We start from the raw sequence: 25,511 nt of genomic DNA, 5'->3' as shown, positions 1-25,511 counted from the left end.
TCCACTTCTAATTTTCGAGCTTCGTTCTCGATTTATGGTAGGAAAACCAGTTGGATTTGTTCCGGCGAAGCAAGAAGCACGCTTTGGATTTTTGATTTTGAGAAGAAAATGGCGGACAGAGACAACCGCGAGTGGGATTTCTATCTTAGAACCTTATCAAACAGCGCCAGAGACTCCAATGCCGCCAACAATCTCGCTTTTGATCCCACTCTTCTCCAATCCGTGAGTCCTCTTTCATCACTCTCTCTCTCTCTCTGCATTTCTCGGTAATGAGCTCAGTCAGATAATTCCACACATCATTTAATTTCTAGGAATTATCTGATTCATCCACACATCATTAGCCAATCAGATAATTCTACGTCATCCTTCATGTGTCATCCAACCAATGGGAAGCCTCCAAAATGCAAAAATATACATGATTATTTTATGATTTATCTCCTCAATTTCAGCCAAGAATGAAATGTGGACTTCAAGGAATGTATCTGGACCTGTTTTCAACCTTTCTGCATGTTGTAATCCTTTGAAATTCTCCTTCATTATCTGTAGAACTCTCCCTTTGGCCACAATCATGTCTAGATGCATTTAGGATTTAATTGAGATGTCATTATCCAGATATATACTTGAAATTCGGCCAAAATCAGTCTATGTCTAATACGGACTCCAAATTTGATTTTTAACCATGTTTTCTTGTCAACAATCCATATCACCTTTGTAGAGGACATTTTGATCTTGTTGTTGGGCTCTCTTAGTCCACCCAGGTATCTTATTGTCATCATCAGGACTCCTAGTCCAACGTGGACTCTTCACATGAAATGTTCTTGAACCTTTCGGAATCTTCTTTTGCTTTCCTAGTTCAACTAGGACTCCTTGTGTCATTAGGATTCTTTTTCCTGGCAGGAGTAGGTTTCCTAGTCCAACTAGGACTCTGCATTTTTCTTCATTTCTCCGAACATGTTTCCTAGTTGACCCAAGATTCCTACTATTTTATAGGGTATCATTGGGGGGCAATAAAACTTAACGCCAGACTCAGGTCACCGATTGCCAAATTCCAGCTGTAGATGATCGGATTCTCGTGGCCGGTCACCAGATTTAGGGTTGTTTTCTTCAAGTGGGCCTATCTTTTCCTTCAATTAGTATGACTACGTGAGTAGCCTTGGCCGTCTACTTGTGACTGAAGGTATGCCCTGGTGGTCCTGTGCCTAGTCTTGGTCGTCCACCTCTTGTAACCAAACTACTGAAGTAAGACCTCGATGGTCCTCTTCCTTTGACCTCCTTGAGTAAGATTGGAAACTTGGCCTTGGACACCGCTCTTTTCTTCTTGAGTGAGGCGGGAAGGCCTTTATCATTCCTTTTTTAGAATAGATAGAAGTATGACCGTTTGTTGTCTACTCCCTTCTAGGATGAAACTGATAAACTCGCCTTGGGCTTCCTCCACTTGACGTTGGGTGTCCAGCTCCCTTGTTGGGTGAAACTGATAGCCACGCCTCGGGCTTCCTTCACCTGATGTTGGGCCTCCATGCTCCTTGGTTGGGTGAAACTGGTAGCCACGCCTCAGGCTTCCTTCACCTGATTTTGGGCCTCCATGCTCCTTGGTTGGGTGAAACTGGTAGCCACGCCTCAGGCTTCCTTCACCTGATGTTTGGCCTCCATGCTCCTTGGTTAGGTGAAACTGGTAGCCTCGCCTCGGGCTTCCTTCACCTGGTGTTGGGCCTCCATGCTCCTTTATTGGGTGAAACTGATAGTCTAGCTCACGCTTATATCGTCTTCTTCATGACGATGGGCATCCACCATTTGAAGTTGGAGGAGGTTGATCATAACAACTCTCTCGTTGGGTGAAGCTGATAGTTTGGTCTCAGGCTCCCTTCACCTGACGTCACGGGATTCCTCCAATTGACATTGGGCATCCAATCTGTGACTTGGGCGTCCAATCTGTGACTTGGGCGTATATCAACCTCCTCTTAAGCATCCACTTTGGCTTGGGCATACAATATCCTCCACCTGATGTTGGGCATCCACTGCCTCGAGTTGGCAGACCTCTATAGAAATGACCTGCAAATGTGAAGAGATGGAAGGTTATCGGAGGACCAGCCTAAGGCCGGCTAAACACACTCCGATGCCTAAGTTAGATAAGTGTGTTTGAACATTTATGGAGATTGGAGAAGAAAAAATATTGCTTAAGCATTTTGACATAAGAATGAAGTTGACATGTCAATGGAGAAAGAGAGAGAAGCGACTATGCATTTTGACATAGCTTTGGGATAGAGTTGAAGTCCCCTCTTTCTGCTTGTAAAAGATTGGTATTTATAGGAGAAGAGTGGTTGAGGTGGAAAGGAAAGGCATGGGCTCAATTCCATAAAATAGGGGTGTCAGTACTCTGTGCTTGCTGATCTTTTGGTATACAACAGTGGTCCTACACAATTAAATTTGTAGCCCTTTTTAAAGGGTTACCTGTGCAAAAGAAATTTGCACCCTATTCCCACCCATTAAAACTATGCAATATTTTCTTTACAGTGAAGATGATGGTTGGTGAGCCGTGGGCTATTGGTTAGCAAGCCTAATTAACACCGTGGAGGTCATGAGTTCAAATCTCACTGACATCAAGAGTGGGGTGGGGAGTTTCATTGTCATCCAAAAAAAAAATTGATTAAAATTTGTTGGATCAATGACATATAAGAGGAATTTGTAACTTGCATATTCACTTCATTTTCATCATTTTCCTATCTTTTCTCTCTACAACTGCTTCTCAATTCGAAGCAAGGTTAGTAAACACACTCTTAGAGCAACTCCAACAATAATACTAGGTAAATCATTTGTTTAGATACCAAATGCATTTCACTTTATGTGACACAACAACGATTTAATTATATTTTGCGATAGGTAGGGTTTTTTATTACATCAGCTGCCACATAGAGTGGGATACATGTGGTACCCAAAAAAGTGGTTGGCATAGAATTATTTTTTTCTCTAGAATAATGCTAGTTACCACCTGCATCCCATCTTTTACGGTAGTTAATTAATGTGGCACGACCACATCATTTAATGAAACTAGTTAAGATTTGTGTTGTACGTATTAGCCACCAGATAAGGTGGGATGAATGTGGTACCCAAAAAGACGGTTCACCTAGCATTACTCTTTTCTCTATGGTTAAGGTTCAGTAATCAATAAAGTTTTGAAAATTTCTTTATATATCGATGCACAAAAGTAGTTCAATATTAGAGTAACACTTGTACTATTGATGGCATCAAAATTATTTTTACAGTGGGTATAATATATTAATTCGCTGACAAACTAGAAGAAAAACTATACTATTAGATTTCTTTTTTGGTCAGAACTGAACATTTTATTACTAGAGGTTAACCCTCATAAGAAATATACAACGGATATAAATATGGTAGATGACCATTCTGGTTCATCTACACATGAAGTTCAGGAATCATAATTGCATTCCTACAAACTATACTCTTAGATTAAACTTAAAAAAGATACCCCTCTGTTTCAAATATTAGGCTATGACCCTCAAATTTAGTAGTATAGTTAAGCTTCGATTGTTTTATGGGCATGAATTCCGATATAACTCAAATAAGAATGGTTTGGCTTTAATAAGTTGACCGAGATCGGTGCAATCACTGATGACAAAGATCCATTCGACGATAGGCAAGGAATTGGAGGTGAAGTAAAACTAGCTTTCCCACTGGCCTTGTTGCACACAGAGTGAAGTGGCAGTCCGGATGCGGAGGTTATGTTGACATGATCCATCAAGATATCGGTACAACCCAAGTCGGAGCAATCCAGTGTTATTGCTTGCTCACTTGATGAAGTTCCGGTAATGCCACTGAATGTTACATTGCTAACTTTCACTGCTCCCGTCTGTTCATAACAAAAGAAAAAAAAAAAAGCATGAGATGATCTGCAACTCAATCATTACTTGTGATGGTTTGTGATAGTGTACCATCAAAATGAAAGCTAGGATAACTTATAGATACTAAAACCCTCTTTCGTACAAAATGTTTCCTTACATGAGTTCTTGCTTTATGCGGTGAACATGCATATATCTAATACAAGCATGTACCCCGTATAACATGTACGTTTCCGATTGGGATCTTCTAGTTTTAGTTTTTCAATTAGATATTCAGATCATTCCACTAGCTTTCTTTAGTGGTAAATGACCAATTAAGGAATGTATTGTTCTGCTACTTTAAGAAACTACACAAATTCCTTGCTTCATTTTTATTTTAGACGAACGGTAACTATATATGATCAGATTGAAAAAAAAATATCTTACTTACAATGGTAAAAGAGGAGAATTTTACCATTTGATCATATCAACAATTATATAAAATTATATATTTTTAAAATTAATTATTTACATTATTTAATTCCAATTTAATCAAGCATTTCTCTATATGAAACTTTTACCTTAGCTGGGCAATTATGTCCGCCATTGCAGTAGTGTTGGTCAATTATAATAGGATTTTGTGACTGTTAAAGGATCATTTGTCTGAAGAAAATCGCCCGAGCATATCCAGATCCACCCTTTAAGTAAAACAATGAAGAAAGCATCAGAAAGAAACATATAGAATATGTCTACGAGATTTGTAATTAAGAATTTGATAGAATTACGTACCATCCATGTTTTGATTCTTGCACAGTTTGTAGATTTGTTGCAGATACAATTTTGAAAGTGTACTTGTTCGACATTATCTGTAGTAGCTGGATCTTGTCCTAAACTACCCACACTAGAGAAAACACACAGGGTTAAAATCATAAACATGTAATAAATAATTCTCATTGTTTTTTCAAGGGACATTACATTTAGGATTAGGTTAGGTCAAGAGGTTCGATTCTTTCCAATATAACCAACAAAAGAGGCTGGAGTTTTAGCTACCTGAAGCCATGACCTGGTCCGCATGTTACATGAGTTATGTTTACAAAAGAGGAGCCTCCCTTAATTGCAATGCAATCATCACCTGTAGTAATTAATTGAAATAACAAAATAATAATCTAAGTTGAGCTAGCTTATTGATTCAATAAAGAGGAGAATCAGAGTAACTTCAACTTGAATTACCAGTTCCGATGAAAGAGTCTTGTATGGTCACTTGGCTTGATAAAGAGATGTCAATGCCATCAGTATTCGGGCTTTTTTCCGGTGCACTCAAGTGAATGTTTGAGATACGTACACCACTGCTGCTATGTATAAATATATGGGCTCTCGCACTATCACGGGAAGTAAATCCAGATAATTGAAGTTGGTCGCATTTGTGGAAGTTTAAAGCCTGCAAGGAAGAAACATATTATTACAATAATTCTTAACAACTCCAAAACTAAATTCACAATCATTTGTGAAGAAAAAATATTACCGTAGGTGGTTTGCAAGTCATGTCAGTGTCCTGATATAAACAAATAAACCAAACATTCAATCATTTTTGTTTTCAGCAGAAATAACGGCAAAATGGTGAATGCATATCATGCAATTGCATATAAAATTTATACAGTTTTATCAGACCGTGGTACCATTATAGGCATATATTATTTTATAATATGACACATCAATTTGTTAATTTAGCTCTAAGATTTAATTTTTATGGATTGGGTTTCTACTAGGAAATTATAGACTTATTACATTTATGGATTGGGTTTCTTGTTTCCACCAAATTGGACCATTGCCATTTATAAGTCCTTTCCCCTTGATGACGAGGCCCTTCACATTTAGAAAGCATAGCCAACATTGTCCGATTTTGCCCGCGTCTGCCCATTCGCTAAGAGTGGATGGATCGACAATATTCCCATCAATTTGATACAAGGGATCGTAAAAATATTATTCATGCAATTTAATTTTGAGAATAAATAATTACTTGAATAAAGATCCATGATGAGCACATCGTTGTTATCAAGTGACCAATAATTTTGTGGTCACTCATATTTGGATTTGATTTTAAGCGTTGAGATTAAAATATTTAAAATTTATTCTTTAAATGTCAATCATGATATTAAATCTAAAGGTGGGTCATTGGTGACTGTGTGAACATTATTACAATAAAGATACGAATCACACACTTTAATTACCTGAATTCCAACATTATTAGATTTGCATGGACCTACAAGTTGAAGAGGTTTGACTACAAAGGTCTTCCCTGCGGGGATGTTTAGGGTTTGGCCAGTCTCGCAAAGTGTCTTCCATGCATTTAAGAAAGCCTGTATATAAATTAGAAATGCAATTAGCATAAATATCATGTGTTCACGAGTTGTACAAAAGGTAATGAAAATGTTACTCCACTTAAAACACAAGTCGTAATGTGTCAATCGATAATTATACGTAATGTGTCAATCGTTAATTATACTAATATATGTAATATGTGACTCTAAATTAATGTGTTTCATTGCAAAAAAAAAAAAAAAAACAACAACATAATAACATGTAGGATGAGTTTAATGAAAGGATAGTTAGTTACCTCAGTAGCATCTGATATGCCATCACCAGAGGCACTAAAATCAAGTATGTTAAGAGTACGATTTTGGCCATAACATGGCCCAATGCCAAATCTAGGTGAAGCAACAATCCATGAAAACAACACAGAGGTAAGTAGCGAAAATAGACCCTGTAAAAAAGAAAAATTAAGGGAAAATGTTATTAATATACTTGGACTAGTTTAGAAAGAAGGTAAAAGAAATAGTCCGTGCTATTGCTAATAATATGCCATTGTAAATGTTCTCCAAAGGATCAAGTTTACTAGACAATAATACAATAGACACTTAGTTCCTCGTAGCCTTCTGATAATCTCACTCGAGTTGGCAATGCATGTATACAATCAACTTTGCTGGGATTAACAACGAATGACATGCAACTAAATATCTAAAAAGTATAATTCTATGTAAACGTGATACGTTATGTTTAAATCACCCTACAATAAAATTGATCGTACTTTGAGGGTTCGGTGTTTCAAAATAGATGAGTTGAACATGTTAAATAGTCGTTCATTTAAACTAATATTGTTGAATAGAGTTGGCATGTTTGTTAATAGCATACATTCTAGAATCTGGTTGTAACTTTCACAAACGAAGAAACATTTGTTTTGTTTGTTTTTGAAAGAATTATAGAATTATAAAAAAAGAGTTTGTTACCTTGAAAAGTAGGACATTCTCTTGTTTTGTTTTGTTTTGTTTGTTTTTACATAGCATTCAAGCCAAAGTAATCTATGCATTTTTGTTACAATGGAGAGGATTAAAATTTCTTGGACATAAATTTTTTTCGTTCCAACAATTGTCAAGTGGCTCTCTATCATTTAATTTTCTAAAAGACACTACACATATTGAGGAATTTTAGTTACCCACTCTCTGGAATTTAATTCCTTATACTGTTTTTTGACCGAATGAAATTCATATATTCGCCGACTACACAGAGTCATTGAAAAAAAAATTACATATATAAGAGTTTAGACTCCCAAAAGAGCAGACTGCCATGCATTTTCAACCTACAGTGAGAAAGTCCTTATTAAATAAATTTATTTCAGACTTGATAGCATATTTATTCAATAAGTGTGAAAAAAAGAAAAAAAAATACACAACTAATTCACCAATACATGAGCTCCCAGTGGACTGTAGTCAACTCACCAATGCATCGAGACAACATAAGAAATCGAAGGAGGCTTGCCATTGACATAAAAGAGGAACAATTTTATATGTTTGTGCAAAAGAAAAAATGTTAATTTACTAAAATAGTCCAAAAGAACAAAGAAGGAAATAAACCGAGGTAAGAGCCCAGACTCTATGGTCGAAGCCCCTATCTACCCTATCTTTGCCCTTGCCTTAGCTCAGGCAAGAAAGTAAGGAAAATTAAGCTCAGGTCCGAGAACCCATTCCAGACCACCCCCAATTGTTATACTTCTAGATCTCCACCACCACCAAGCTAGAGCTTAAAGCTCTGGCGGAAATTCTTATATGAAATATACAACATGAAACCCTACTGACCAATTAAGGAATATGCTGTTTTACGCTACTATAAGAAAATACACAGATTAATCCTTTGCTCTGTTTATTTTTATTTTATTATTTTATTTAAGATGAAAGCGAATTATGATTTGATTGATGAAAAAAATTAGTCACAATTGATAAAAGAAGAAGATCTATACATAATAGAAGAAAAAAATTGAACAAAATGCACCATCGCAGTAGTGTTGGTGAATCATAATAGAATTTTTTTTGGGTTAATGCTCATACACCCCAAATTTGGGAAAATACTTCTCATACACCCCAGTGTATTATTTTTGTTCCCTTTTACACAACTTTTCTCACTTTCTTTCCTACCTACCCGTCTTTTCAAAATTCCTACCATTAATACCCCTTTGTTGTTTTGGTTTGTTAGAGTCTGCATCTGCATATGTCTCTTTCATAAATTTATATATGTCGTTTTAGAAACGTGGTGGGCCCATCAGAGTTTGTTTCATTTGAATATATGTATGAAGCTGACAGTCATCCTCTAATTCGAAAGGTAAACAGTACAATTTACTATTCATAATTGTAGACAGACTTGAGCTTGTTGCTATATGCAAACATACTACTAAAGAACTGCAGAAAGAGAGAGAAAAACTGAGAAAATTAAAAACCTATCGGGACAACCTTGATAGAGAATCTCCCAATTACTGGGATATTATTTATAGACTTCAGACTAGAATATCTATAAGATAGAAGAAGAGATAGAAAATCTCCTATATGTTCTGGAAGAGGAACAAAAACCTCTGAATTATTTGAGCATTGGTTAGATCCGCACATCACTGGTATCAGAGCTTGTAAAAGGCTCAAAGGAGAACCCCTCCTTAATGGGGACAATGTCCGAATTGTTACTAGAGAAAATAAATTCTCTACTAAAAGCTTCTGATGAGAAATATCAGAAGATGTTACTAGAAATATCTAGATGTCAGTCGACACTAGAAACAATACCTGCTATAATCCACCAATTAGAAAGATTGGAAAACAAACTGGATTATATCAAAGATCTTCCAAAAACGGAAGAAGAAAGACTGACAAGTGTCAGTAGAAAAATCAAAGAACAGCAAAAAACGCTGGAATCTATACTGAAGGACAAGAAATTGCCTACAGTAAAAAAGAAGACTAATGGGTTCAAACCATTAGAGAAACCAGACTCAAATCGTGTTCCTAACATGATTTTTCTGGAACCATCTACTAGTCAAACTAGTATCCGGTATGAAAATCCGGAGAATACAGAAAAAAGAGAAATGAAGATGTTAAGCATCTTTGGAAAAAAGAAAGGAGTTCAACTCCTAAATTCTGAAGAATTTGAATACAATGAAATCGAGCATGAGGTAAAAAACTCCTCAATTCCAAAGCTAGATTTCAAACAGATCTACCGACGGGGAACATTTGACCTGATGGACAGCCATCATTTCAAAATACTTGAATTCACAACCCCCTCAACAACAGGAGAAACAGATCTCTTGATGATCACCCCTGCTGAAGTTGCCAGAGCACAAGCAAAGCATTACCAATTTATGCACATTGGAGCAGTCCAAGTCGGCATAAAACTATTGGCAAGAGAAGGCATCAACTGTTCAGTCCTATGTGTCCTGCAAGACAACAGACTGACAAACTTCCAAGCTAGTCTGTTTGGGACTTTAGAAGCGTCATTATGCAACCAGGTAGCATATTTCAACTGCTTCCCCAACTTTTCAACCAGCTTGAAAGATGCAGCCCACTGCCTCAGACTGAGAGTCAAGACAGACGGGATCTCAATGAAAGAAGAAATGCAAGAATTGGCAATAGTATACAGAGTATACTATAAACTGATGAGCACCACAGTGGAACCAAAGACAAGGATCTCCAACATCCCTGGTCTCACTACTGGATTCCTCACCAACCAGAAGAACCATTCACAGCAGATTCACAAGGTTGCTTGGAATGAAGTAACTTTTCCTCTTGAATGGAAACTGTCCGGTCCAAAAAAGCTGCCGGAAAGAGCAAAAGCAAAGATCTACGAGAGTAGACGCACTGGAGAAATCAGCCTCAACTTTGAAGATCACAGGAAAAGTGATGTCTGTCCTGAAAACATCAGGATAAACAGCAATCTTCTGAGAAGCTACAGCACCAGAGAAGCCGGTGTCAGTGGTACAAAACCCACTATTGAAGAACCAATATCAGAAGAAGATTTGGAAGCTGATCTATGCAGACCAGTCCATATGCTCAGAGCTGAGAAGCTCTATGATCTTTACAAAGAAGCTGAGAATTGTGAAAGTCCTGAACGATTAGAAAAACTAATCGAAGAAATGAAAGAATTCAAATGCAGAAAGACGAGAAAAGTCTTTCCTTACCAAGATGTTGAAATGGAAGAAGGAGGAAGCTCCAGAACTTTCATAAAAAAAGAAACAAGGGAAATAAAACTCCCAGTTCAGAAAGCCCCCACGGGTAAAAAAGGAGAGAGAAATTCTCAAAGATTCGTCCCCGAGGACAATCTGCCAAGAGTTCCGATCACAAACTATGGCATCTGGCTGAATCTAGACAAGAGTCTAGACAAAAGAAAAACTATTGACCAATGGGTAGATAGCCTGATGATGGCTTCTGCACTGACCCTTGGAAAATTTGAAGCACCAGATTTGCAGGTGTACTATGAAACTACTCTCACCGGCGTAGCAAAAAAGTACTACCTATCCTTCAAGGAAACTACCAGAGGAAGAGACTGGCTTGAAGAGATAAAAAATTCAAAGTCTCCGTATGATTTTGCAGTACCCCTGTACGATCAATTCTGTGGAGATCTCTCAAATCTGAGTGAGAAAGCCAAAGAAACGGCAAAGTCGAATATCTATGCTCTCAAGATCTGTGACATGAGATATTTCGAAGAATACCTGAATGAATTTCAGGAATATTACTGTACAATTGGTGAACTAGAGAATACTGATCTAGTTAATCTGTTGCACAGAAAGCTCCCTGAACCATGGAGAACAGCTGTGAGAGAAAGCATAGCTGAAAAACCAATTGAACGATTTTCAGTTGGAGGAATTGCCGACAGAATCCGGCAACTACTGAAGGAGCAATGCAAAGCCAATCTTAGAGCTAAGATGGCCAAGAAGCAACTCAAAGGAGTTGAAAATTTCTGTTACGGAATACTGGATATGCCCACAAACTGGGGATGTCATGAATCCAAATTCCACAGAAAGAAGAAAAAAGAAAAGTATTACTCGAAAAAATTCAAAAAGAGTAATCAGAAAAAGAATTGGAGATTCAAGAAAAGCTCCAATTACAAGAAGCAACAGGATGAAGATCAAAAAAAGAAATTCTTCAAGAAAAAGAAGAATACTCAGCAGCATAAACAACCTAGCAAGAAAGCTTGCAGATGTTGGTTGTGTAAAGCTGAAGGGCACTATGCCAATGAATGCCCGGAAAAGGGTAACAGATCTACTAAAGCTCTCTTTAAAGAATATGAGCAAATAGTAGAGGTAGCAAACATGAAAGGCTACGAAATAGCCTATTCTGATGATGAAGATGACGACAGGTCAGTCTATTCTGCCTGGTCTGAAGAAGAAGAAAGTTCATCAGAAGAGTCTGAGATAGATTCTGAAGTAGAGTACTTCGAATCCAGACAAATGAACGTTTTGAAAGTCAAAAACTGGGAAGAAAGCAAGACAGAATCCTTCATGTCTTCTTATCAGGTCAACCCTGGTTCATTCGTCTGTGACTACTGCTTATGTCACGAGAAGAATGGTCTCCCTATGTTCTGCGAAGAGTCTAAAAAGACTTATCACAAAGAATGCTTCATAGCTGAAGCAAGAAGAAAAACCAAGAATGGTCTTGTCAGCCAATGGGTTGAGCAAGAATATGAAGAGTATTTCGCTGAGAAAAAAGCGAAAGAAGTTGAAACTCTGTTCCAGGAAACCATGGAACAAACAAAGAATGTTGCAGCAACTGTAGTCCAAGAAACGACTATGGAACAACCATTTTCCTCAGAAACAAAGGAAGAAATCATCGGTGAAGAAACAATCGATGAAGATATTGAACTGGTTGAAATACCAGAAAATGTTCATCTCTTAGAAAGACAAGAGATAGCTGCGGATACTGGTACATGGGATCTACTTGGCCAACCTTCCGGCAAGTTCAATAATCCAGACAGCAAGGAAATAACTCCTACAGACTGGGATGATGATGACAAATCACCCACTCAGGAAAATGTTCCAGAAGAATGTAAACCATTCATTCCAACGGAACAAGCTCAAGAAAATGAGCCTCACCAATCGAAAGTCGTCTCTACAAGTAGATACAGCAACTACATAGAGATCGGACTCAAGTTCCCTGATCACAGGAAATATCATCTACATGCTTTTGTAGATAATGGATCAGGCTTTACTGTTGCAAAGAGATTTGCAATTCCAGAAGAACTCTGGAACGAAGACAAGAAAAAGTCAGCTACTGGTGTTACATTCGATGGAAGTCATCTCACCATGAAGAAAGTAGCAAAAAATGTTCATATCACCATTGGTGGAGGAACATTTATCATCCAGAATGTTTGGCAATCTGAAGGCCAAGGATCTGATTTCTTGTTGGGCAATGATTTTATTCTCCAACAACGATTCATTCAGGATGAAGAAGCGATAGGCTTCAGAAAAGGAGAACGGGTGTTCTGGGCTGACCGCCTCACACAGGCATTCAGTGTGGCCGGTCCCGGTTTTACTACTCAGTATCAGAGATCGCAACAGAATAGTGGTGATCTTACCCCCTACAAACCCAAATTTCAACCCATACTCCAAATCAAACAACAAGAAGAACTGCTTGTTGAAGAATCTTCAGAAGAAGAAGAAGAAGCTAGTGAAGATGAAGAAGCTAGTTTCATCCACGAGCACAACCTCAAGCACTTTCAGAACAAGCTTGAGTCTCAACAAACTCCCACTCTTGACAAAATCAAGAAACTACTCGAGCAGAATGTGGATACAAATCCTCAGAAGTTTTGGGAAAAAGACCCAGTGGTCTGTGAATTGAGATTGCATGACATGAATGCTATCTGCCATGTCAAAGCCATTCCTCAGTACAAAGAGGAAGATCAAAAAGAATTCAGAAGTGATATCGAAGATCTCCTGAAGAAGAGATTAATTCAACCTTCCACTAGCCCTCATCATGCTCCAGCATTCTACGTGAGAAATCATGCAGAGAATCTAAGAGGAAAAGCTAGAATGGTTATTGACTATAGAGATGTCAATAAGAAGACTGTCAAAGACGGATATCAGATCGCTCAAGTCAGAGTCCTGATCAACCAGCTCAGAGGAGCTAAAGTCTTTTCGAAATTCGATGCAAAGTCGGGTTTCTGGCAGGTCAAGATGCATCCAGATAGTATCCCTCTCACTGCATTTGGAACACCACAAGGTCATTACGAGTGGCTGGTAATGCCTTTTGGTCTAAAGCAAGCTCCCTCAATCTTCCAAAGAAAGATGGACAACATCTTCAAGCATGTAGCGGAGTTCTGCGTCGTCTACATAGATGACATCCTGGTCTTCTCCAAAAACAGAGAAGAACACATGAAGCACCTCCACGAGGTAGCAAAGCTGATAGTCCAGCATGGAATTATCCTAGGAGAGAAGAAAATCTTCTTTATCCTCGATGAAGTTGATTTCCTAGGAATAAACATCAAGAATGGAGTCATAAAGCTCCAACCTCACATCCTTGAAAAGATCTGGAAGTTCCCAGACAAAATCCCTGATGCTAAGAGTCTAGAGAGATTCCTTGGTGTCATAAATTATGGGAGAGATTTCATCCCTAGAATCTCAGGGTTAACAGCAATGTTGTCTCCCAAGACAAGTTCCAAAAGAAAATGGAACTTCACAGAAGATGATGAAAAGATCGTGAAGCAGATAAAAGACCTCTGCAAGAACCTCCCTCCTCTTCAACAACCAGAAGAGAATGATGAAATTATCCTCCAGACAGATGCGAGTGATAATTACTGGTCCGGTGTTGTTCTGGCGAGAGCGCCTGGAACTAACATTGAAAAGATCTGCAAATTTTGTAGTGGCAAGTTCAGCCCTGCAGAACTGAATTATCCCACAGGGGAAAAAGAAATTTTAGCTGTCAAGAAAACAATTTTAAATTCTCCAGCTTATCTGGGAAAAACCTTTACTGTCCGCACCGATTGTGCTAGAGTAAAGAATTTTAAAAATTTTAAACTTGACAAAGCTGCTGATAGAGGAAGATTAGCCAACTGGCAATTGTTTCTTAACCAATATGATTATACTGTTGAATTAATTGCAGGAAACAAGAACTATCTTCCAGACGCATTGACCAGAGAACTGGCAATGTTCAGCCAAAGAGAAGACGACGAAGGTCGTAATCCCAGAAGCAGAAGGACTGGGAAAGAACAAGAATCTGAAGAAGATCCAAAAGAAACCAAGGAGAAAATCCTTAAAAGGTTTCTGCTAAGCTCAAAAGGCTTGGCCTCAACTGATCAATCCCAGGGTAAAGGATTGGCTAGCCCGTCTCAAACGGCAGACGGTAAAGGCACATCAAGACCGTTGACGGCTGCTGCTTTGCCAAAAAGCAGACCAACTCCTAGTGGAGTTATAAATGTTTTTAATTACGAATTAAGAACTTTTGATACTCCTGTGTTCAGAACTGGCAGGAGACTAGCATATCACCAGAAGGCAATCCTGGATAATCTCTTATTTGCCTTTCAAGAAAGAAGCAGTGGATTAATGTTCCCAGCTCTGTTTGCATTAGCTGAAGAACTCTACGAGAATGGTAGACCACAAGGTGAAGAGCTTCATACACAGCAGAGTGCTGTAAGGAAAGAAAAACTATCCTTCCTTGAAAGTCCAGAAAGTGCTAGGGTCCCTATCATAGCACTCAATGAATCAGATTGGTATGAATTCCATGATCTGATAGGAAGGCACAATCCTGAAAACCTAGTTCCTCCAACCCTCTTTATTGTCTCAGGACCATATGTTGGAAGATACCTGGTAAATGTTCAGAGTGAACATCCTCAAGAACACAAGCTCTGGCTTGTTGAAAATGGTTTTGTCCATAATTTATGGACTAAAACTAATGATGATCTAAGAGGCTTGCCGCCTATTATTGTCAACACGGTCAAGAACATCAGAAAAGACAACTGTATGCTTCGTCTGAAGTTCAGATCCACACCTCCTGAATGGATCCAGAAGACAGATGGTGAAGTTGAATATATTCCTCCATATCATTATGTGAGAATTATTCAAAGAAGATATCTTCAACCAGCCTGTGTAGCATACAACGGCCAACCGAATTCTAGCATTCCCTGGATGAAGGCCATGGCTCTTGACTACATCAAAAAGATCATCTCTGAAGACATCAACAACACATTCCTGGCAGCAGGAGAAAAGACAATTATCACTGCTTACGATCATCCTGACGTAGTCAGCAGCGATATGTTCCTATCTCTAACCAGAAAAGAGATAGACTCGACAATGGCATGCATGCGTTGGGTGGAAAAGCTTGAAAATGACAACCACTACAAGATGTATGTTGATACAGACGTCGAGGATAATGCAACAACAACTCGCATGGCCCAGACAGACAACAACTCCTTTGTCTTTGGCCACCATTCTGAAACGGACGAGAACATGTGAAGCTACAGGTGAAGAATCAGCACCAAAATAGCAACTGTAGAACTTTAGACTTTTCTAAAGCTACTTTTGCTTTTTCCTTTTCAAAAAGAAAAGGTTAAGTGAAAAACATTTCACTTTTTCCTTTTGCTTTTCCCTGACCGACCTCCACCAGCAGGAGCACTACGAAAAGCAGAAGTCACGGAGTTGTCCTGTACATTTTTGTATTTTGAATTCTAGTTTGAGTTTCGCTCCCTATATAAGGAGCTTCAGCTTCTCTTAGAAGGCATTCGAAGTTTAGATCAGAAAAACTCCTCTGATAATAAAAATAGGAAAATAGCAGTGTGCTTCCCTTCCTATCTAGGTGTGAAGTAGTGTGCTTCCATTACAAGTAAGTAACTGTTCTCATTATTATGAATAACTAAACAGCTTTTGCTGTTTACCTGAGAATGAGGCTCTGACTGTTCAAAGTTTGTATGTAGATTTGAATAAATAAATTCAGATGGATGTTCACCCACTTCTTTAACTTATAAAATATTTATGTCATTATCTTTACATTTCGTATTCATCTTTATCATGCATAGTTACTATGTCAAAGTTTAATATTCGAATGCATGCATCCCATGGAAAGCTTAAGTTCTAAAGCTTTACTGTTCAGCCAAAAGAATCAGTTTCAAAACAGAAAAATTAGGACAAGCAGCAGTGATTCCGCCCTGTGAGTAGCCGTTTAGACAGGAAGTCGTTAGGCGAAATGTGGCATGTTGAAGGCTAGTCTTGTTTTTGTTTTAATGTTTTTTATTGTTTCCTTTTGACTGAATAGAACGGTAGAAGAATCTAAGGTCAACATAGGATACAGAGGGCATTTGTTTGTTAAAACTATTCATGTTAGTCTTTGTCTTTTGTCAATAGTGAAATACCAAAGTGTTGGGCAGTTGGGAAAAATACCAAGGATTTTTGGGTATGCGGGAATTACCCCATTTTTTTTTGAAAGAAATGTGGATTTCATTAATGCATGCCAAAATGACCATTACATATCCTTCTGTTGCATTCGACTAGACAGATTAAAAAGTTGTAGTAATAGAACTATTGTGACACATAAAAACAAACCACCTATAATTTTGTGATTGTTTAATGGTTATTTATTTGAAGAAAATGGCCCCAGCACATACAGATTCTCCCTTTAAGAAAACAAATGAAAAAAATTATTAAAGATTGAGATTTAAATGAATTTTAAATATTTTAATCTTAAACCTAGTGTTTTGGTGAACACGACTCTAAACTAACGGGTCATGATCACGCGATCACCAGGTTATTGAGAATTTTGTAATTATTTACTCTTAAATCCTGGATTGAACCACTGTAAGTGGTCTAGTGGTTGAGAATTTCATGAGTTAGCTATTTAACCACGTTTGACTCAAGAAGTTATCAAAGAAGCTAGGCCATTGTGCTGCAATGCATAGTTATAGCATTTTACATGCATAAATAGATTAGTCCTTGAGTCTAGAAATCTATTGGAATACTGTGACATTGTTAATTTTTTTTTTTCATAACAATTTTTATCTGACGGCTCGAAATTAAATCACTGTTTTAAACGACCTGCCGTCCAAATACAAGTCGGTGTTATTGCCAGTTCCACTTCTGATTTGCGAGAAGCAAGAAGCACGCTTTGGATTTTTGATTTTGAGAAGAAAATGGCGGACAGAGACAACCGCGAGTGGGATTTCTATCTGAGAACCTTATCAAACAGCGCCAGAGACTCCAATGCCGCCAACAATCCCGCTTCTGATCCCGCTCTTCTCCAATCCGTGAGTCCTCTTTCAGCACTCTCTCTCTCTCTCTCTGCGTTTCTCGGTAATGAGCTCAGTCGGGAGAGACTTGGATATGAACTGAATTGGTGAATTGGATTTTGATTTAGGTGAAGAAGCTATATGAATTGTGTAAAGCTGAGAATTCAGAGGATTTGGTGGCTAGGGTTTATCCGCAGATTAACAAGCTCTTTCAACGCTCCGTCGCTTCGCTCTCTGAATCTCGAACCACCTCTTATGGCCTCCTCTTGCTGGTTCGTCTTTTTTTCTTTTTTTTCCCCTAAATTTTATGTGTATTCTTGTTTCTACTGCTGTGGTAACTTTGTTCGTTTAAGACTTGGAACAATACGACGGTAAATTGAAAATGTGGCTCTTCGGTTTCGATTGTGTCATGTTGATCAATATGAAGTAGTATTTGTGGAATGGTTAGACGATACAGAAAATGTATGGAATGCTTAAGGTTTCATATTCATTTGAATTTCCGACGCGGAAGCATTCTGGATGATTTAGTAATAAGTTGTTTGTCTCTTGGGATTGCATGTTTGTAGGCAATAAAATAATAGACCTCTTCTTCCGGTGTCGATTAGGTGTAACGTAGTGTGCAGTGTAATATATACCATCTTGCATTTATTTTTTCCCTGTGCCGCTATTTCCTTTGCGAGTATATATGTAACATTTTCCTTGGGATGCTTTGCTTACATCTTTTCCCCTGATTTTTCTGCCAGGCCATTCTTCAATTTTGCCTTGATTTTGGAGACTTGGTTCTGCATGATGCTGATCCCAGTCTCAGGACATTTTTCCGTTCATGCTTGAGCCGGTAAATGATGTTCTCCATTTCAGATATGATATTGAATGCAAATTATGATTTTATTTTATCTAGTAATTAGTTGTTGTTCAGTCTTATCAGATAAATGAGCTTGTTATTATATTGACTGGAAATTTGGACTTATGTAACCAGTTGGTTGCTACTTGCTACCAGAAGAGGAGAATAAGTTCCTTGAAACATAACCCAGTGTTCTGCTAACTAGAAATTCTGCAAGATAAAATGAAAAAGAAATATTCTTATGCATTCATTTATGGTTCAAAACTTCCCCAACATTAAAATTAGTCCCTTTTATGCAACTCCAATACCGGAGTCAATTGATAATGGTGATGAATGAAGAATAATATACTTTATGCACCTAAATCAACATGTTCTCTGCATATCTCAATGCCGATGATTAATGCAGATTTCCGTTTAACTCTATACTCATCCAAGAACCCATGTCAGTTGGGATCCCAACTATGAATCCCTCGGTAGATGGTGTGGGTCTATAGTGTTAAAACAGGCAGCGGAAGAGGAAGTCCTCAAGGAAGCATAATGATCTGCAAAGTACTCTCTAGATTCTTTGGCTCATTGGAAGATAAAATTAGATAACTTCAAAATAAATTGCTAACTAAAGTATCATCTGTAAGACTTGGTATTTTTGTGTTGAAGTGAGTTCCTGTCTTGCTTATGTAATTTACTATTTCTTTGATATATTATCTAGCTCCAGATAGGTTGATTGTCAGACATTCAAATTTTCTAATTTGGTTGCAGTGAGTTTGCAGATCCAGTTGTTGCAGAAGCAACCCTTGACTTTCTGAATGTAAACAAGAAAAAGCTCTTAACTTCTTTCCCTACCTTACTGCCTCAGGTATGATTCAAATCTATAGTATTTTGTGCACAAGAAAGTAGTACATATTAGCTATGAGATAGATTTCGGTATAGTCGATCTCCTGACACTGCATAACTTGTGGACAGAAATACCATTTGCATAGTTGTTTTGCAGCTACTTGCAAGTCATACTTATATTAACGAATAATTGAAGTGTACAGATGTCTAAGGCACAATACTTCCATTAGTGCTCGAAAGTATAAAAGATAAACAGTTGCACCATGGTCATAACTTTTGATGTAAACTTTTAAGGTGTATCGTACATGTGTTGCTCAGGGATCTGTTAAGTTGATGATGCTTGCAGCTTCCCAATAGCCTCATCGTTGTAAATCTTCTCGAAATCCAAATGTATTGAAACAGCATCAAAGCCACTATAGTCAAATATTTCACTTGTATGATTGCATCTATGTTTTTTATATTATTTTGTTTTCCCTGTTTTATTTTATATTTACTTTTTGAGAATCATTTGTTTTGTATTCTGCTATGCCTCTTGATGTGATTCTTTAAATATCAGCAAGTATCAGATAGAAGATTGTTGTCAAATAGCTTTATCAAATGTGTATCTAACATTAATAATGTGTATGCAGTTCTTTCCCTTAATGCTAAAGTTGATTGCATGGAATGGGGAACGGTGAGTTCTTCTGTACATCTAATTTGATTTAGTGCTGAAAGATATATTATTTGTTACACACACACATGCATATAGGCCAGTTCTGCACAGGACATCCGCAAAAGAGATTTTCTGTGCAGTTCTCTCTAGAGTCTAGACCTGGCCTCTATATATATATTATATATATATAATTATTATTTTTAATATTGTTGTATCACATCTCCTATAATGATCCAAGATGTCAGTCTTTGATGGCACCTAGATGCAGACACTTGTGAATATCCATGTATACAAATTAGTGAATAAACTCGTTTAGAGTAATTGTGCTTATAGATGATTTTACCAAGTAATTATCTACATAAAGAAAAACCAATAATCGTCATGTATGGGGTTTGCTTTGCAGGTTAGAAAAATTATTTTTGAAGGTGTTTCCAGGATTGATGTCCCCAGGGTCTTTTCTTCCGTTATTTCCATCGTTAGTGGACTTGCCAAGTGAGTTTGATTTTTCTGCTTACGTATTCCTCTTATTTCTTTTATGGTGCATTATCTATTGATTCATTTTATCTTGCACAGCTTCCACTGTGGTTGGATCATGTATGAATGCATATTTTCTTTGTTGGCTTTCTCTATAATTTGTGGAGTTATTTGGTTCTTTTTCCCAAATCCCTTGTTTTGAGGATCAAAATATTGGCCATGAAAGAAATATTGGCAGTCAAATTTAACATACATCAATGGAGTTGTCAACGCCGATATTTTAATCGTAACTTATCATTTTTCAAATGCTGTTACTATGTATGAAAAAAAGGTGATTTAGTTAGTTTGTTCTGTGACTTCTATCTATCATAAATACTTGTGAACTTCTCAAGCATGTGTTTCCCTAACAAAAATAATTAGAGTTCTCAAGCCACATGTGAAGTGCAAGTTCCGACTACTTAGCTTATGAAGTATGCGGTCCTTTTGCTTCTGATGATTTGGAATCATATAGTTAATCCTCCTCAGGAATACACCAAGGAAATTATAACTGTATACACAAATGCTCATTATGCTTGGGAGAATGATGAAATGATTGGGGTTTACAGATTTTTAATCTCATTTAGATCATTCATTTTTCTAGGTTTTTTATTTTTATTTTTATTTTTAAAAATTTTTTTAATTCCCTTCTCCCTTTTATTAAAGGATAAAGCTCTTTGGAATCAGCATGATTTTGGTCTTGGGTGGGTGCAGTTTATGATAAATTAGTTTCCTGAGTTTTTCCTTGAAGGAACTTCAGATTGATGATTTTTGTTTCAACTATGGTAGTTTTGGTAGTGGCATTGGAGAAAGTAGAAAGGAGCTCAGGATCATTAGTTGGAAACAGCATAGCTTCAATGCAAAAGAGTTCAGCTCCTGAGGTTATTGAATGTCAAAGTTAAATTAGTTTTTCCACATCCACATAAATGATGCAATTAACAATACCTGCTCTTATGTGAATGCAGATGCTGCTGGCGCTTATGGACGAAGCTTATACTGGTTCAACAATAGGAGATGGAGGGGGAGACTCTGAGTCAGAGGACACCAATGCAATAGATGTTGCTGACCCTCTGTTCCTCGACCTTTTAAAAGATGAAAATGATGGCATCGCTGTAAGAGTTTTCTCTCTCTTTGATAGCAATACAGCATTCCCCTTATTGGTATCTGCTTGTCTTAAATGGTAGAATAGGCATGTTGACATGCTTTTGAAGCAGAACAGCGTTTTATGTGCCTCTTTTTATCACTTTAACAAAATCCGAATGAAAGATGACCTCAAAAAGCCCTGCCTTGTAGTGAGAAGAAATAAGTAAAGTAGTGGAAATGATCTTTTAGACTCATTTTATGACTTCAACAAAATCCTAATGAAAGATGACCTCATAAGATCACGGTCTTCTTGTAATGACAAGGAATTATGTCAAGTTGTGGACATGGTCTTTAAGACTCTTTTAAGGGGGGGTTGGGGTGGCGGATGATTTTCAACAATTTTTACACTTTCATGATATATATTTGTTGAAAATGGGAGTCCCCATTAACGTGTGTCTTTTAAATCACTGAGAAACATCCAAATCAAGATTTACTGATGCTTTCTTGAGTGATGGGGTATTATTAATATATGGATTTTCTAAAATATGATCAAATTACGTTTTTGTTACATTTCAGGAACGCCACTTGACCTCTCCTGGGATAGTCGCAGCCTTACAGGCTGCAATAAATACCCCTCGATCTGATAGACTGAAATATATACTTCAGATGGCACCGCGGCTTCTTGATTTGTACTTTTCTATAGCATTGCGTGATGTCAATAACTGTAAGTTAATCTAGCTCTTCAGACCAAAGGATTTAAAATATATATATATATATATATATATATAGAGGCCCGTTCTGAAGCGGACGTCCGCACTTCGCTAAAGTGCGGACGGCGATGCAGCGGAGGCGTTCCAGGCGGCGGCGGCGGCGGCGCGCGGCTTGTAGGAGGGAGGCCAGAGGCATCTTGGACTGTTCTGGGCAGTGTTCACGGTCGGAGGAGGTCGGGGTTGCAGGTTCTGGGCAGCAACCCGACCTGCAACTGCAGGTTTTCTGGGCAGCCCTCCAACGACGTCGCCGGCGACTCCACCTACTGCAGACGGCTCCGCCCGACCCCTGGCGTCCTTCCGGCAACCCTCGCTGCTCCGTCGCGCCCCGAGCCGAGCTGCAGCAGCGCCGTCCGCACTTTAACGAAAGTGCGGACGTCCTCTTTGGAACGCCTCCGTATATATATATATATATATATATATATATATATATATATAGCTCCAAGTCTACAATTGAGTTTGCTATCAATCAATATTTAGGAAACCTAATATTTGCAGAATACTTATGTAGAAGAATACTTCTTTCATATGGCTATCCTCATATTTAATTCTCTTTCTCATGCCAGCTTTGATCTGCGCATTGATTCCCCTGCTCATGTCTAGGACTGGTACAATATTTCCTGACAAAGTTTATTCTTATGAGGTGTGTATTTAAATATTTGTTTTATATGTTCTTCTGAGGTTGTTCTTGTGGTAATAGTCTTTGGTTTTCTATGTAAGTTATTGGTGTACAAACCATATGCTTTTGATGCTTGAAACAGACTAATTGTCTCATGAACTTCATTTAACTTGCTGTTCTGAACTTCTAAGGGTCCTTGGCTGGCATCACAACAGTGCCTTCCATGATAGGGTCATGAGACTGTTGACCCGTTTTAGGCATAATATGATGATTGGAGCCTGTTTTCAGCATGATTTTCTAATTGGAAGAACATGAACGACTTATTGGCATTATCCTTTTTGCTTACATTTCAATTTATTGGTTTAAGTGGTGTTCATGATGGTACCTTGGTATAAAATCGTTATTAGTATTTTTCTTTAATACTTATTTTCATATTATATACATGTTATGACCAGAATCTGTTCATATCTTGAGTGCAAAAAATTTATGTATTTCAAATCAGGAAGATGGTTTAGAATGATGATCCAATTGTGAAAGTAATTGGGACCAGTTGGTATATTGAAATCATTTGTACTTTTATTTCATGAATGTTTTTGGTTGAATGCTTAAAATCTAATCACAAGATGCTTATTCTCTTATTTGTCACTTTGAATTATGATCATAAATTTATAAGATATGAGAGCTTCCAAGATACGGAGATTCTTATGTGAGATTATGAATTTTGTTATAGGTCCGTAAGAGGCTTTTAGAATTCATGCTTGCCGCCTTTCAGCGCTCCCCAGATTTTATTGCGCTTTTGAAGGTAGTGTTGGAAACACAATATCTGCTTCATAACAGTTCCAGTTGTTTTAACCTGTATGTGTTACTTTCAACTATTAGCAACCATTGGCATGGTTCTCAAGGCTTGTAAGGAATGATTTCTATTTTTTTGGTTAGGGCAAAATAGAAAACTGCCAAGTAATAGAAAAAATCTCTTCATTGACAGAGTTCCACTTTGATTTCAATCCTTGCAGAAGCCTATAATGGACAGGCTTGCAGAAGCTTATAGTGGACAAGCTTATGACAGCCCTGAAAAGGTCAGTTGATAATCTCCCTGTTCTCTAATGTGAACAGGTATCTTACTTTTTGTTAAAGCTATTGCTTTATCATAGGAAGAGTTGGCATTACAATTGTGTTGGGCTATTGGAGAGCATGGTGGGGGTGGACCATCTCACAAAGATGCAGCTCGTGAGCTCTTTGAGAGTTTAGAGCTACTCCTGTATGAAAGCATTTCATCTAGGTACGGATAAAACAGCCTTTGCTTATGTCTGGTATATGTTCTTGTCATTGCTGAGTACTTTATTTGCTGATTTTTTTTTCTTTTTCTTTTTTCTTTTTTCTGTGTTCTGTTTTGAAGTCGTGTAGGCCTACGGCAAGAGTCTGCCTTGAGCTCAGATAACCAAACTTCAAGAAAGTCATCACAGTCGAGGCTTCTATGTTTTGTTATTACAGCCATTGCAAAGCTGGCAACCAACCATCGTGAATTGCTGCCCAGGGCACGCTTTTCCTTGAGCAAGGTTAATTGATAGTTTTGACCATACGCGATAACTTTTTCCCTACCTGAATAGTGCCTCTATATTTGCTGCTACAAAAATATATAATTTCCGTAGTAGAGAGGATGTTGAACTTTCTTTCTAGTCTAATATGCTGGAGAAGTTACTGTCATCAGCTAATATTCAGTGCATGGTTTTGCATCATCAGGTAGTTAGGTCTCGGATATCGGATGTGAGGGTCTGGAGACGGGCTTGTGATTATTTGGGTTTAATAAATGAACCCGCAATTTCCTCGTCTGTCTTGGGGCCTTCACGACCTTCACATGGACAAATGCAGAAGCCAGGTACTGTAAAGTGGAGCGAGGGCGCAACAAAGATGATTGCACATGTTCCATTCTATATTCTTGGTGAACAAGAAGGTCAGGATTCTTCATCAAAACCTTTCAGTTTACTCAATCTTCTAAAATAGTTGAAAGCATTCTACATGCTATATGTCACCTTTTCTTTGATCTTTTTCTGGATTAATAGGTCTGCACCTTTAACTATTTGCTCGAGGCTGATATAAATAAAAGAAATCCTAGCTAGCATGAGTTACTAATTTTATCCACCATTAGCTGACTGCTGCCAAGATATTCTAGTCATCACCTGTTTATCATGGATTTCACTTTTACCTTCTTGCAGGTCCACCCTTCCATGAATTTTTCTTTTCAGATATTCTTACAAGATGAATGGTGCCTAATTTTGCAATTTATTGAATTTGTGATATGTATTGACAGTCTTAATATACAAATTTATAGATTTCGTTATTGTATATTATCTTGTGAAGTACCTTGCTTTATTAAAGATAACATTGACTATATTGATTACTTGCGTGTACAGAAGTACTTTGATGTAACTGGCATTCATTTTAATTTGTTTTAAAGACTTTCTCAATTAGACTTGATTTCCAAATAGTAACTATTGTGGGTGCTGGGTACAAATCTTTTTACACCTTTTTTTTTCTTTTTTTAAATTTTTTGAGCTGAAGACTATCCATTATTTACTTTACAAAAATAACTGGTTGTTAAAACAATAAGCCAATATGTAATTAATTGTAATTAGGCCAATGACTAAAATATCGATGATCGAGGAAATATCGACCATTCAAAAAATGGAAATTTCCATTTCCATCGAGAAAGTATCGATATCGATAAAAATTCGATAGAAACTATGAAAACTTAGAGAAAAACATAAAAATTATAAATGAAACTTTAGAATATGTCTATTTGATCAATTATCTACTCTCTTTTTTCTGAATAAATATCTTTTTTTTTTAAACTATATATTAA

At 37.5% G+C, this 25,511-nt stretch overlaps 1 protein-coding gene across 2 annotated transcripts; it reads left to right on the top strand.

The window, feature by feature from the left end:
* On the top strand, positions 1-25,094 carry LOC112200915 (AP-5 complex subunit zeta-1). Of its 2 annotated transcripts, XM_024341926.2 has the most exons (17): positions 1-108; positions 17,253-17,366; positions 17,477-17,620; positions 18,092-18,183; positions 18,946-19,042; positions 19,650-19,693; positions 20,076-20,164; positions 20,972-21,063; positions 21,148-21,294; positions 21,842-21,989; positions 22,599-22,675; positions 23,382-23,453; positions 23,665-23,727; positions 23,803-23,930; positions 24,048-24,207; positions 24,392-24,602; positions 24,865-25,094. In XM_024341926.2, the coding sequence occupies exons 2-17, from the start codon at positions 17,253-17,255 to the stop codon at positions 24,909-24,911; spliced, it is 1,725 nt and encodes a 574-aa protein (XP_024197694.1). In that variant the 5' UTR covers positions 1-108; the 3' UTR covers positions 24,912-25,094. The 2 variants fall into 2 exon arrangements, with proteins under 2 accessions (XP_024197694.1, XP_040375170.1); XM_040519236.1 differs by lacking the exon at positions 1-108 and having other exon boundaries at positions 17,190-17,366.
* Positions 25,095-25,511: the final 417 nt, after the last annotated feature.

The sequence above is a fragment of the Rosa chinensis genome, chromosome 4 (assembly GCF_002994745.2).
Source record: "Rosa chinensis cultivar Old Blush chromosome 4, RchiOBHm-V2, whole genome shotgun sequence".
NCBI classification, from domain to species: Eukaryota; Viridiplantae; Streptophyta; class Magnoliopsida; order Rosales; family Rosaceae; genus Rosa; species Rosa chinensis.
This window is presented reverse-complemented; position numbering and strand designations above follow the sequence as displayed.

What these genes read in the sequence shown, in the direction of transcription:
- LOC112200915 (XM_024341926.2), top strand. Translation starts at nt 17,253, where the DNA reads ATGGCGGACAGAGACAACCGCGAGTGGGATTTCTATCTGAGAACCTTA. An exon ending in CTTATGGCCTCCTCTTGCTG is followed by an intron (nt 17,621 to 18,091) that starts GTTCGTCTTTTT and finishes TTTTTCTGCCAG; the next exon opens with GCCATTCTTCAATTTTGCCT. An exon ending in TTCCGTTCATGCTTGAGCCG is followed by an intron (nt 18,184 to 18,945) that starts GTAAATGATGTT and finishes ATTTGGTTGCAG; the next exon opens with TGAGTTTGCAGATCCAGTTG.